This window comes from Lissotriton helveticus, chromosome 12 (assembly GCF_964261635.1).
Source record: "Lissotriton helveticus chromosome 12, aLisHel1.1, whole genome shotgun sequence".
Lineage (NCBI taxonomy): Eukaryota > Metazoa > Chordata > Amphibia > Caudata > Salamandridae > Lissotriton > Lissotriton helveticus.
Genome location: NC_136073.1, coordinates 836,497,554 through 836,510,906, shown reverse-complemented (window position 1 = coordinate 836,510,906; position 13,353 = coordinate 836,497,554). Strand labels below are relative to the sequence as shown.

Sequence of the window (13,353 nt, the reverse complement as noted above, 5' to 3'; positions counted from 1 at the left end):
AAGCCCTACACAACCAAGGACCAGGATACCTCAACAGCCTCCTCAACTTCTACGCTCCCAAACGCCAGCTTCGATCGACCAGCCACGCCCTCGCCGCCGTCCCCCGCCTCCGAAGATCCACCACAGGAGGAAGGTCCTTCTCCTACCTGGCCGCCAAGACTTGGAACTCCCTTCCGACCCACCTCCGCCTGACCCAGGACCACCTCGCCTTCAGGAAGCAGCTCAAGACCTGGCTGTTCGAGCAGTAGCGGACCCCCTCCCCCCCAGCGCCTTGAGACCCTCCGGGTGAGTAGTGCGCTATACAAATGCTCTGATTGATTGATTGATTGATGTGTAGCATTACTTTCTAGTCTACCAACACAACATTTCTTGGAAATGAATTCTTAAGATAGAAAACACAATTGCATATACCAAAAAAAGTAAATGCTGGTCCTACTGGCTGAAGAGTCAAGTGTTTAGACTTTTACTTAATCTGTAGTGTGATTCACAACAGCATCAGCACCGGGGCATTCAACATGTTCACAGCTTGTATCCCGAAGACTCTGCAACCTGATATTGTTTATCTAAATTCATGGGTGCCGAGTTTGACATGCGTTGAAGATCTTAGTGTTCACACTGTTGCTGATGGCCATACTTGTGATGGCACGGGAACACTGGTCTGTGGGATTACGGATCATTTTCACCAAGGTATTCTATATGATGCTTTACAGGTTCAATTGTGGCCCTAATTTTAGGTGGAGGGACTGAAAAAGTATAGTCTTTTTTAAGAGTTTAAGATGGTACGCACAACTACTTGATTTTGCACTGTTTAGGGAATTTAACCTCAGTTTTCCTTCCAGGATGATGTCCAGATTACTTTAAGTAGATTCAAGATAGTCAACCACAGATGTCAGCAGGAAGGATTCAGCCTGTAACACTTCCTTTTTTTTTTTTGTTGGTTGCGACTCTAAAGAAAATATTTTGCGAGCATCCATTATCTAATCAAACTCCAGCAGTTCATATCATCACTTGGATCCTTATTCTTGTCGTCTGGATTAACAAATATTGTACAAAGATTGTAGTCAAAGGTTTCCTATAGATGTTAAATAGAACTGACAAAAGATTGAACCTTGGGGCAACTCTGTCTTGACACTTTGGAGCCTCATTGAAAAGTGAGGTGAGCAGTTTGCTAATTATCTATCAGCACTGAAAAGGAGTCATCCATTGTTTCGCCTAATGCCTGAATTATGTATATTAAGAGGTGCTTTAGCAGGAATGGATGGTAAGCCGTGTTAAATTTAACCCTAGGCAAAGCACTACGCTCGCGTAGTTTGCGAAGTTTGCGCAACTTTGCACTACGCGAACTGCACGTAGCACAGTGCAAACACGCGTAGCATAGTGCAGCGGTCATTTTTTGTTTGCTCTCGGTCCTCAATGTCAAGTTGGCGACCGCTAGCAAGCAAAATGACATCCTGGCGAGACTTTTTCCTCGTTCGCGATCAGCAACATCAAGTTGCCGATCGCGAGCGTGGAAAATAAACCTCCCGGCGAGATTCTGAACGCGGGGAGGTCAGGTTTCTCATTGTGAGTGGTCACGTATGCTCGCGACCGCTCGCAATGAGAAACTACCAGTCAGCGTTGAGAAAGCTGCCGCTCTAGTAAAAATCTACTCGGGCAGCAGAAAACTACAGCTCGCACTGTGCAAGATGCCGTTTTCAATGATTGCACAGTGCCGGATGCTTGTCCGCACTGGGCAATCATTGAAAACAGCATCTTGCACAGTGCAAACAGGGTACTAGGCAGTTCGCGTAGTGCTACGCGTAGCTTGCGAAGTGCACTTCGCGTAGCGCTACTTCACTAACTACTCCCAGAGTTAAATTGTACTGACCGACGAAGCTGAATCACCTCCTTTATCATGGAATCGCACACAGATAGTGCTAATTCTAAACCTATCTGAAATTGCTCCAGAATGTGGTGATTCCTGTCAAAGCCCTGAAAGAGGGTTGTTGACAAGCATTCAAGGACTTTAAGGGAAAAGTGGTGAGATTCGGGCCAATGAAGTCCTAACTCTTCATGGTGTAAAGCAGTGTTTTCATCACAGGTCTAATCACAGCTCATTCCTGTACCATGGGCAAGATTCTAGATGAAGAGGAACAGTGCGTAAATTTGCACAAATCAGGTGTGACTCCAGGAGGACCCAATTCTTTCACATAATTTGGGGAACTGGGTAGTGGGACATAGTCACAGGTTAATTCATTAGCTTCATTTAATACTGTACAGACTAATTTGGAATCTTTTTTCCTTTTGACTTCTTGATTTTTATATTTCCACATACTGTGCAGGCCATGTATCGTAGTCTTTCACATAGATATATCCAACTGTGATATAGTAACATGCATATAATTTAGATTAGGCTAATTTACATAGTCATGAATTGTCTTGAAAATCTGGTGTAGTTCCGCCTATCTCAAATTCCCTCTGGTTGCTCCTGTACCTGGTGAGCAAGGTTCCTTCCAATTGGAGATTGAATGGTAGTAGGCTTCACTATGCACCGTATTCAATGATTTTGATGGATTCGTTTAAATTGGATGTAATATTTGTCAAATTTTTCACTGAGAACTTTTTCTCACCTCCAGTCCAGATGGCATAGCCTTGTCACAGGATTTGATATTTTTGGAGAACTAGTTCATACAAAATTGGGGTGCAATAAAGAGTTGGTGATGAACAACGGGGACATCACTGCACGGAAGAATGGAGTGTTACTGAGGTTATGAGAACAGATGCAGTCATGCATGCAAATCCTTACTAGTTTTAGGGGTGGTTTGTTTCATAGAGTGGAGATAACCATAGAAGTTTATCTGTGCTTCAAAATAGAATTACATGTCAGATGATGTTTTTAGGAGGACCGGTTTTATCCACCAAAGTAGCAAACATGGCGTCATGAAGTGAGTCACCCTGAACGGCACACGGCATTCATTTACTTAGATCTTCAAAATTCTTCTGTTCAAGAAGGGACCTACAGGAGTTTTAACTGGGCCAGTTCTAAAGAGTAGCCAGTATGGACAGGAGTAAATGCACTTGTGTTGCAAAAGGCCAAACTTCCATCTTTCTACAGACCTTCATTTGGCGAGTCCTGCTCTCCTTTTAACCCTGTATGATTAAAAGAAACCACATGTGAACAGATTTTTCCTTACAGTAATCTATTCCAGTCTAAATGAATAAAAACTTTAAACTGGCCACAAAACACATTTACAAGGACCCATGACACTACGTGAACATGTTAAGATTTGCACAAAGCGAGGAAATTTGTAGAGGCCAATACATGTCTTCATTTCGTATCTGAGATCTTTAGCAAGTCCTGTTTTTGTCTTTTTTTTTTAACTCGGTTATGCTATGGGAATGTTGTTCCTATGCACACGTTTGTTTAAATACTGACAAAAGTGGTACAGTTTATGAATCACACTGGTATTCGTTTTTCACTGTATGGTAGTTTTATTTCAATTTCTTCAGTGGAAGGTGTTTGTTCGCCCTCCCCGGGTATCCGTACCCGAAGGACGACGAGACACAATCAGAACTAAATTCTATGCCGTGTGGGGCATCGAATATAAAATATCACTTCTCAGATTTTAACAGAGGGATCGAAAAAAAGATACGAAGTCTATGACCACTCCACAGAACGCAATTCAGGTCTGAAATATCACCGAATTAAAGAAACTATAAAGACAAGTTATTATCCCTGAAGAAGTCGCTGGATTATTCCCTGTTACGCGACGAAACACATGTTGGCTGGGACCCTCAGGAATCACGTGAGGGCGAACAAACACCTTCCACTGAAGAAATTGGAAAAAAACTACCATGCAATGAAAAACGAATACCAGTTTGATTCATAAACTGTACCACTTATGTCTGTATTCATACAAACATGTGCATAGGAATAACATTTACTGTATCAGTCGCCATTTGACCACAACTTTTGGGGACTTGGTGGTTATCCCTACCTGATTGCACCATATTAAATAGGAGCCAGAACTAAATATTAAACAACAATATCTTGGGGCGCCATATTCCTATCACTCACCACCACTCCAGTTATGCTAAGCATTCTAGGACTTGTAAGATTGCACTTAGAATGGAAACCTTATGTTGCTATTCCATAATGTAAAGTGTCATTGACACTAGTCGAGAAGCACAAGGTTATGGATCGGGCCCAACTGGCTATTGCACAACTAGTTATATTACACTCTCAAGTTCCCCAGGTCAGTGTGTGAGCCTTGTTCAGTCCTGTCCAGTTTTTTTTTCACTCTGGGACTTTTCTGTGTATCCCATTTCAACACTGGGTCTACTTGTCCAGAATTTAAAAAAAAAATCTGGACTAGACTAGCGACTCACACTCGAACCAAGGAATCTCTTGGGAAATACCTAGCACAAATTGATTTGGTGTTATTTTTAGGACCATCATGTTACAGAGATATTTTTATCCCACCTTTCACAAACACCAGAGAAGTAAAAAAACAAAGTGAGCTAATCAAAATTCCTGTAGCGGAAGTGACATCATGAACACTTTGAGTCTCAGTTACTTCATATGTTTGAAACTCCTTGTCAAGTGCATTGCTCCCAATAAGTCCCCTAGTTTTAGTAAAGAGTTAGAAAAATGGTAGGAACCGAAATGTTAGATTGAAAACAACTCTTTATGGGTCCTGCTTGCTTTCTGTTACTGCCCCCTTGAGCCTTGAGACCAGGCGCACAGCCCTCAAGCTCTAGGGTGACCAGAATTTTAAAGCCAAAAACTGGGACATTTCACAAAAATAGAAGAAGGACTACAATTTTACTTCAAGCGATGAGAGCGCTCCTCAGCAGAGAATTACAGAACAGGCAGCAAGAACATACATAAAATGCAATTTTTAAACCCAGTAGCTTGCCTGTTAATTAAATTGCTTTCTTGAAACAACTGCTAACTATCCCTGCTTTATAAAACATAAAAAACACCTCCCACTGTTTTCAGTCGACCCTCTCCAAAAACGGGGACATGAGCTAAATTTCTTGAAATTTGCTGGGACAGCTGGTTAATAACAGGGACCGTCCTGGCAAAATGGGGACGCCTGGTCACCCTATCAAGCTCCCTAAGCGTAAATATCTCATCCGGGCTAGATTCTCTCTAAGGATTCTGGGACTTGGAGTTCTAGTTTTATAATCTCACTGTCAGGATTAGGAGTCCCGGAATGCACATGAAACAACCTGCTCCTGAATAGACCTAGAGAACAGAGTGCATGGGGACCAGAAACCGTGCCAATAAAATCAAAGGCTGTGTAGTTTCCGAGCAATATTGTCCTGTAGTCCATCTTTTCTGCTTGTCACTGCTCAAAGCAAGATTGGCTTTTGCCTCATGCTCTCTCCTACTGCTCTGTGAACCACGGTTGGATGGAGTTCGCTCTTTATAAAACAACAAATAAATACATAGCAAGGAAATTGGGGCAGATATCTCACTTGCAACTTCCGGTTGGCGTCCAGGGTTCGTTCCATATGCGGGAAGGGTATGCCCAGACGTGGGTCCCGTGCTCACTATGCCACTGGAGTCAAGCTATCCTGGCTGAAGACGGCTGATAGCCAGAAACCGGTCCTTGGATGCTTGATTCCGGTCCAGGAAAGACATGGCTTGGCAGTTCGGTCTGGACTGTTCCCATGAGGCACAGGGTCAAGACTGATTTGCATATGGCCATGTCTGAACTGGGGTGGCTTGGTGAACAAAATAACGAAGGATTAAACCCAGATCTGTGACTGGGGGTGAATGTTTTGCCATTGTGCAACATTCTGTCCTTCATTTTGTGTGTTTCGTTCCATAGCTGCCTGATGCTGTGGGCTTCCTTTGTCAATTCTAAATTTGCTTTTTTACCAAACTTCACTTGGCATTTAGAATGTGAGCCATGGCTCACTGTGTGAAATGCGAAACGACAATCCCAGAATGCAATGGGGGTATTGGCTAAAAACCAGGACTTCCTCGAAGGCGCCACATCTGCCATGACAGGACTGCACGTGGCAGCTGTTCGGCTCACGTGCGCCAAGGAAGACAGATTTAGGGAGAAATATGTCAGTTCTGCCCTAACAGATTCCGAGCGGAATGTGGCTGAACTGGAACGTTTCCGCGAGGGCCAGATATAAGTGGCTGCATTTTAAATTCCTGTTCTGACCACATGAGCGGTGGTTGCTAGATATATTTTATCAGCCTGCCTGCCGCGTAGCAGATGTCAAATTGAGAATGCTTCATTTTTCCATCTGATATACGAGTCCTGCTAACAGACAACGTGGGTCACGTGTCACCCCGGCGCACTTAGGGATACAGGAGCGAGCTTGTACATAAATCCCCGTTAGTATGTCCTGGGGACGGGGGGAGGAGGGGCGGGGGTCTGTGACGTGAGGAGGCTCTATTTAAAGAGCCCTTTGCAATACTTCATGCATTCAAAGGCCTAAGCTTGCTTAGGAAGCACGTACGTTTGGCAGCCAATCAGGTTGTGAGGAATGATAACGTCTGAAAACAAAAGGCTTCATTGGTGGCCATGTTTCTTTATGGATTTACCTCAGTCAGGTGGCCTGTCTTGGGACTTTTTAAGCATCTTCATTGAACATAAACCTCCGTGTACAGATTATGACCAGCAGAATCGTCTCTAAATTAGGCCTGTAGCTGTTACAGCTAATACAGCTGGAAAGCTCTGCATTAAAATTGACTTTTTGGCCCCCTTTTTTGGGTGGGACAAAGCGATGGTTTGTGACGAATTTGAAATAAATTGAAATACCAGCATTTGTAGAGCGCACAGCTACCCCCGGAGAGGTGTCACGGCGCTGGGGGCCGTCGGGAAGATTAAGCGAGCTATTGCCCAGAGTCACATTGTGCCTGGCGCCAGGGATCGAACCATAAACCCAGTGTTACGGAGTCAGGCACCCTGGCCGCTGCGCCACACCTCTTCCACCTAATGAGTTTTCAATTCATAGCGCCATGATAGTCTAGTCGACAGTTCCGAAATAGTATTCGTCCTCCCTCTTTATTCTTTAACCAATTACATGTTCATCACCTTTTTCTTTAAAAAAAAAAGATAAATGTATTGATTGATTTTAGGAACAAGATAACATTACGGTTCAGTTACTTGTCCCCCTACCCCCTTAAACAAGGGTAGAGATGTGAGTCACACCATATACATATGAATAAAAGTCCATACATAACATTTGGATTACTTAGGCCGCACAGTTGGTATCTTCACATCATATTACTGCAGATCAACATCAGACACATCTGGAAAGTATTAGTCATCTGTTCCTTTTACATCTTTTCTCGGTTCAGCGCTCCCCATTTTCTGTTGTAGTCGGACTTCTACTAAGTCCCATTCCACCTTTCATCACTGTTCCACTCCGCTGTAAATCGACCTACGACGTACCCCGCATTCCGCCCGTACCCACTTTGCAAATTCCCATAACCGTTGCTTCTGTGTGGGCAATCTTTTGGTCATCCATCTCCGGGCTAGACAATTCTTTGCCACTGTGAGCCCTAATTCCAACACCCTTTCCACATATTTAATGTGTTTATTATGGATGACTAGTCCCAGCAAACACATCTGCATTGTTGGCTGTAGTTGTTGGTTGGTTAGTATCCCTTGGGTCTGAATACTCTCTACTCAAAAAGCTCTCACACCAGGACATTTCCACAACATGTGAATATAGGTTCCCTCTGTTATTCTGCATTTGGGGAATTTTTCTGACTTAGATGGATCTAGTCTATGTATTACTTGTGGAGTGACGTAATCCCTATGCACACATTTATAATGTCTACGTTTCAGGCGTGCATTACATTTCCTGCAGTTGCCTAATATATATATATATATATATATATATATATATATATATATATATATATATATATATATATATATATATATATATATATCCAGTCCCCTTCCCTTAACTCCATGCCGATATCCCCTTCCCAGTCTGTCTTTAATGTAGTTATACAGACAGCTGTGCACGGGATCAGCGATGAGTAAACTTATCGCCTTTCTTTAGCTTTAAACCCATTACCTTTCCCTCACACAGGTAGCAGTATTGTACCCTGCCCCCCACCCTCTGGTCCTCCTTGGGTTTGCATGCCGTGGTACAGAGCCAGCCAGTCAGCGTGGCCCTGGCTGCACTACCTGGCTCTGTGCCCAGAGGTCCACTTACTGCCTGTGTGTGGAAGGCAGCCAGGCCACCTGTTCATGGTGCAGGAATCAAAATAAGTGTTTTTAGTCAAAAGGTCCCCTTCGGGTGAGGTGGCATGAAGTAATGGTACCCCCAAACACACACCCCCACCACGCCACGTATCTGTGGGTTATAACAGGGCAGAGGTCATAAAAGAAATTAATTGTAGGGACTAATTAGCATATATGACATGTTGTAAAGACACATTACACCACCATAGTAGCCCAAATGTAAAAGGCATTGACCTACCTCACAAGAAAGCTGAGACTGTATGCATAATAATAAATATATCAAGGCAATACCCTTTCAGACTTATAGTGCCGATTACATTATTAAATAAAGGAAGCAGGGAACTCTGGGTAGTTCCTAGGTTTATGTGGAGAGCAGCTCCTTTATTTGGAGCACCCTACAGCACCACCGACACTCTTGAGTCTGCTCACCTCAAATGTCTGTTTCTCTAGCAGAGATTTTAAGCATCAGATTAGCACCATGTCTTTTCCGCTGAGCTAGAGAGTGACCATTTAGCTTTGCCAGTGCTTATTTGTAAGGCGTTAACCACTTGATGTTTCTTTCCTACAATTGCACCAGGGAACAGGGACCAGGGAACAGGTAGTAAAGAAACCTCCTGTTGGTCCAGCTAAACCGATTAAGAGGAAGGAAGCTGCCATGGTATGAACACACCCTAAGGCCGCATAAGAAGCTTGTGATGCAATACACTGAAAGGTAAATGTGAGCCATTATAGTGGCGGGCGACGAGGTGACAGCACAAACACATCTAAAGCCTTCCTTGGCCTCCGACTAAGTGGACGGAGCCTTATTTAACATGGAATCTTCCACATGGGATTAGAAGACTGATACTTCTTTTGAGAACCAGCCTGCTGCCTTTAAGAGAAGTTCCTGGTATATGGGGAAATATACCAAGAGAGGAGAGAATTTGTGAATTTATGTTATCTACGAATTCAGGATCTCAACCATGTGCTATTTGTGTGCCCGGAACTACAAAGGGCCAGGCGTATGTCTTTAACCGTTGCGTGCTCATGACGGAACGGTACCGTCACGAGCCTCGGGTGGGCTGTGCTGGTGACGGAACGGTTCCGTCACGGCCCGCTCGCCGCGCCTGCGTGGCGCAAATTCTGCGCCTGCGCTGACGTTCTAAAGAGCGGGCGGGGCCGTGACGGAACCGTTCTGTCACAAGCACAGCCCACCCGAGGGCCGTGACGGAGCGGTTCCATCATTAGTACGGGAGCGCCATGCGGCCCCGCCTCCCCCTTAGCGCTGCGGCGGAATAGCCGCCGCAGCTAAGGGGTTAAGACCATCATTTATTACATTTAACATTCATTCTGCACAGGAGGCCTGCACATTTATCTTGTCCTCACCAAATGAAATGGTTTGTCACAGGATATTTCAATGTTTTAAAACATTTCTGGCCATTTATTAGGACATTTTAAAAGTTTAGTTTGTATGCTGTATCATCTAATGGTTGACATCGAATTATTTTTCATTGTATAATAAGAATGTCTCTCCTCCTGTGCTCCTTTTAATCTATTAGTGTACTCTTTTAAAAAATGCATTTTAAAGTATGTCTTTTTTATAGTACTGGTGTATTTTTGTGGACCTCCAGTGGAGTTCCATAACAAATAAAATTATTATTGTATTGTATTGTATTATTGGACAGAGCCCCCACTCATACAATAGTTGGGAGACCCAATAACCTAGTCCTCCACTGTCTTGTGCAACGAGCTTTACTAACTGGTCTACAACTGGTTAGTTTGCCGGAAGCTGCCCATTCTGTAATGAAACATTTTCTTAAGACCTCAATTGCATGGGTAAAGCCACTGTTCACTATTACATCCTGTTATACTGACCAGTGTGAGCGCCACTCGAAGTGGTTCATATCAGGCAAACTAGTAGATTTCCACCAGTGCTCTTTGAGCTTGGAGTATTCCATCTGTCAATCAGACTAGATCAAGCCAAAATTAGATTGATGCAAAATAATCCCCTCCCCACTAAACTCTCTGCAAGTTGTGATAAGTGCAGTGATTTGTCAGTGTTCTTGAAATACTTTCCCTTACGTTCTGCCCTTATTTTCTTGTCCTGGCAGGAGGGTCACGTCCACGGATCACTTGATTCAGATTAGCAGATGCTGAAGCCATTAGATCTGTGATATTGCGTTACACGGAGCGACCGACCCGGCATTCCTGGGTGAAGGCCACAAGTGCCCAGACTGGCCGAGGATGGCTACGGGGTGGCTGCGCACTCCACTCGCGAAATGAGGCACCACGAGTCGGGCAAGAAATATGTTGGGACGAAAAAGTCAGGCTTGGTACAAGACTGCTTGCCTTGAGCCTGCGGTCCTTCACCATGGAAACTGTGCGGGGTCTCCTTCTGGCAGGGGTCTTTGCCCTGGCTGCAGCGGGCAGGTTCCGGAACCGCTCTAGTCCGCCGCACAAGTCGCAAGGTAAGGAATGCCCCTTTGCTGCCATTTGTTTCAATCTATTGGGGGTAAGAATTGTGTGCAAGTGACAGTATTCATGACAACTTCTTGTGAAGACCATTATGGTGGAAAGTGCAAGTGGTAGTGCATGTTACTGAAATAAGAGTGCTGGGAAGCTAAGAAACAGTTTCAGAAGTTTATAACTCAGCAAAAGCAGTAGGGTAAGAGTACAGGGCAGTCATGCTCACTTTGTGGTACTTGCTTCTGTTTTGCTTACCATTGACTTGTTATTGTTTCGTTTTTTGGTTTAGCCTTGTCTACCACAGTATTTGCAAACTCTTAGTGCTGCAACTATGAGGGGCTACTGTTTAACATAAGAGGACTACATTCTCCGATCATGGAAAAGTTAAAGGCAAACTTTACCAAGCTGGAACCCTACCTAGACTTTGCGGTCACAACAGATGTCAGCAATAGGTGTTTACCTCACGGAGTCACCATCTCGATTGTTTCAAAGTGCAATGAAAAAACTGACAGCATAGAATGATGGTGAAAACAAAAAGGGAAATGCGGCGCACGTCTAGAATAGTTTTATTGGTTTTTGGTCTATCCATTTTAAATCCAAGCCAGTCTGGATGTATGTGGAATTGTGATTTTCCCCCCAGACTATTGAATGAAATTCTACTTTGAGAAAATAATGTTGTTTACTGGTATCACAAAAGAACTTTTTTTAATTTGAAATTACATGATCATAAATTTCACAAAATTTGCGTAGTGCGAACTTTTAGAACTACATGATTTTCGTCTGCCTAGTGGTACGGTGGAAACATATCTTTGTAAATTAGGAGTTCACCAGAGCACACTGTGATGCATTTCCAGTACTGTCCCCCCCCCCCCCCCCAAAAAAACCTTACATCCTCATAGAATGAAGAAAACTGTAATTCATTGGTCACACACTTTTCACCAATAGACAATACTTTTCTCCCTAAGTAATTTGGGTCAGGCTTACAAAAATAAAGGAATGCATCGTATTTTACCTACTTACAATGGATATACAAATTGTAAAGCCATGCAAGCCAAAACATTTGAATGAATTTTGTCAGCATTTCTTGAAAGATATCCACACCAAAGTGTAATCCTTTGAAAATATAACTTTCTTAGAATAACTTTATGAAATTTAGAGTGCATACATCCCATGACCTAATAATTTTGAAAGCTGTTCTAAGTAGGAAGGGTGCAGGTGCCTTTCATAATTTATATGTGTTACTTTATAATTTCAAACAACTGCATATTTAACATTTAAAAAATTGTGAGAATCTTCATTGACACCTATTAAAAAGCAAATTTCGCTAGGTCAGGAGTTTAGTGGCAGTGACAGCCTGTGCAGTCTATCTTACCTTATCTTACCTGAACCTTCTAGCCCACCTTCCACCAATCATCCGTCTGCCAAACATTCTTCAAACCACTCTGGCAGCAATCATGTTTGCATTTCCATATGCCTATAGCTTCTCAAAGTGGTGAAAAGACAAATGAATGTCCTATAAAAGACTTAAATATAGAAAGTAACCAGATGACTTAATTTTATTGGTGTATCCCATTTCCAGTTCAGCGTCGTTTTCCAACAAACTGGTGAATTTTGGGACTTGTTTTGGTTTCCTTCAATTAAGTCAGTTGGACTAACAACTGATACAATATTTTGTAGAAGGAAATATCTGGACTTTAAAAGTAGTGTTTTGGTAACATCAATATTGTGTTATCCTATTATTAAAAATGTAAAGAACTTGCAATTATGAAAGAGTTTGTGAAGTTCCGAAAACCTCGGAACGGCTTATCTCACCAGTGCAGCATGCAATGCCGGCCATGAAGCCAGGAACCTGAGATTAGCAGACTGAGCAGTGTGGCTGCTGGTTATATGATTTCTTGACCATCCTATTGGGCACTGAGTTGTGTAAGGTGGGACTAGCACCTGAGGTAATAGCATTGTCTCTGCTGCCAGAGGATGCGCTCACGGCTAGGCTGACTGTGAACAGGGTTATGAGGGGATGACTCCGAGTAGCTGGAAACACGTCTTTCCATAGCTTTTTAAGCAACAGGAGGAGATTCTGGGATATGTAGTGCTTGTTTACGTTAGTTACTCTAAATGCATAAAAGTATGAGATGGAAGCAGGGCAATCACCCACAAGGAGGCCCTTTGATTTCAACCTATTTGAAGATCTGCATGGCGGTGACGTCCTAGCAATAGCAAAGGTGAGTATGGTGTTCAGCACTCGTCGGGCACCTGGTGCTCTGTCTGTGGTGGAAAAGTGTCCTCCCAAGCATCTCTTATGCAGCTGTTTACAGGAGTCATGGGCCTAAGTCAAAGGCGGTGGTGTAAGGCTTCAGACTATGTAATATAACACAATTACCTCAGTTAAAATGACAATAGAATGGCCAGAGCTGTTATATTGCGTAGAAAAGAACAAGAGTTAAATAACACATTATACATATATCCGGTGGAAGGCGTTAGCCGAAACGCGTCGGCTATGTCTGTTTGTTAAAATGATATATGTAACTTTAAAAAACAAAAAGAACTGTGTTTTAATCTTATCCTGGTGTGCTGCTGTGAGTACTATTCGGATCGTGTGATGGGAAAAGTGATATATATATATATATATATATGTATATATGGGTGTGTGTGTATATTCATGTATATGTGTATATATATATATATGTGTATATGCATA

General features: G+C 43.1%; 1 protein-coding gene across 1 annotated transcript in view; it reads left to right on the top strand.

Moving 5' to 3' along the window:
• ADAMTS10 (ADAM metallopeptidase with thrombospondin type 1 motif 10) overlaps window positions 1-13,353 on the top strand; it is a 283,135-nt gene that overhangs the window by 42,225 nt on the left and 227,557 nt on the right. Inside the window, exon 2 of the mRNA XM_078668321.1 lies at window positions 10,301-10,657. Coding sequence (XP_078524447.1) covers window positions 10,561-10,657 — 97 coding nt within the window. The 5' untranslated portion in view covers window positions 10,301-10,560. The remainder of the gene's footprint in view (window positions 1-10,300; window positions 10,658-13,353) is intronic.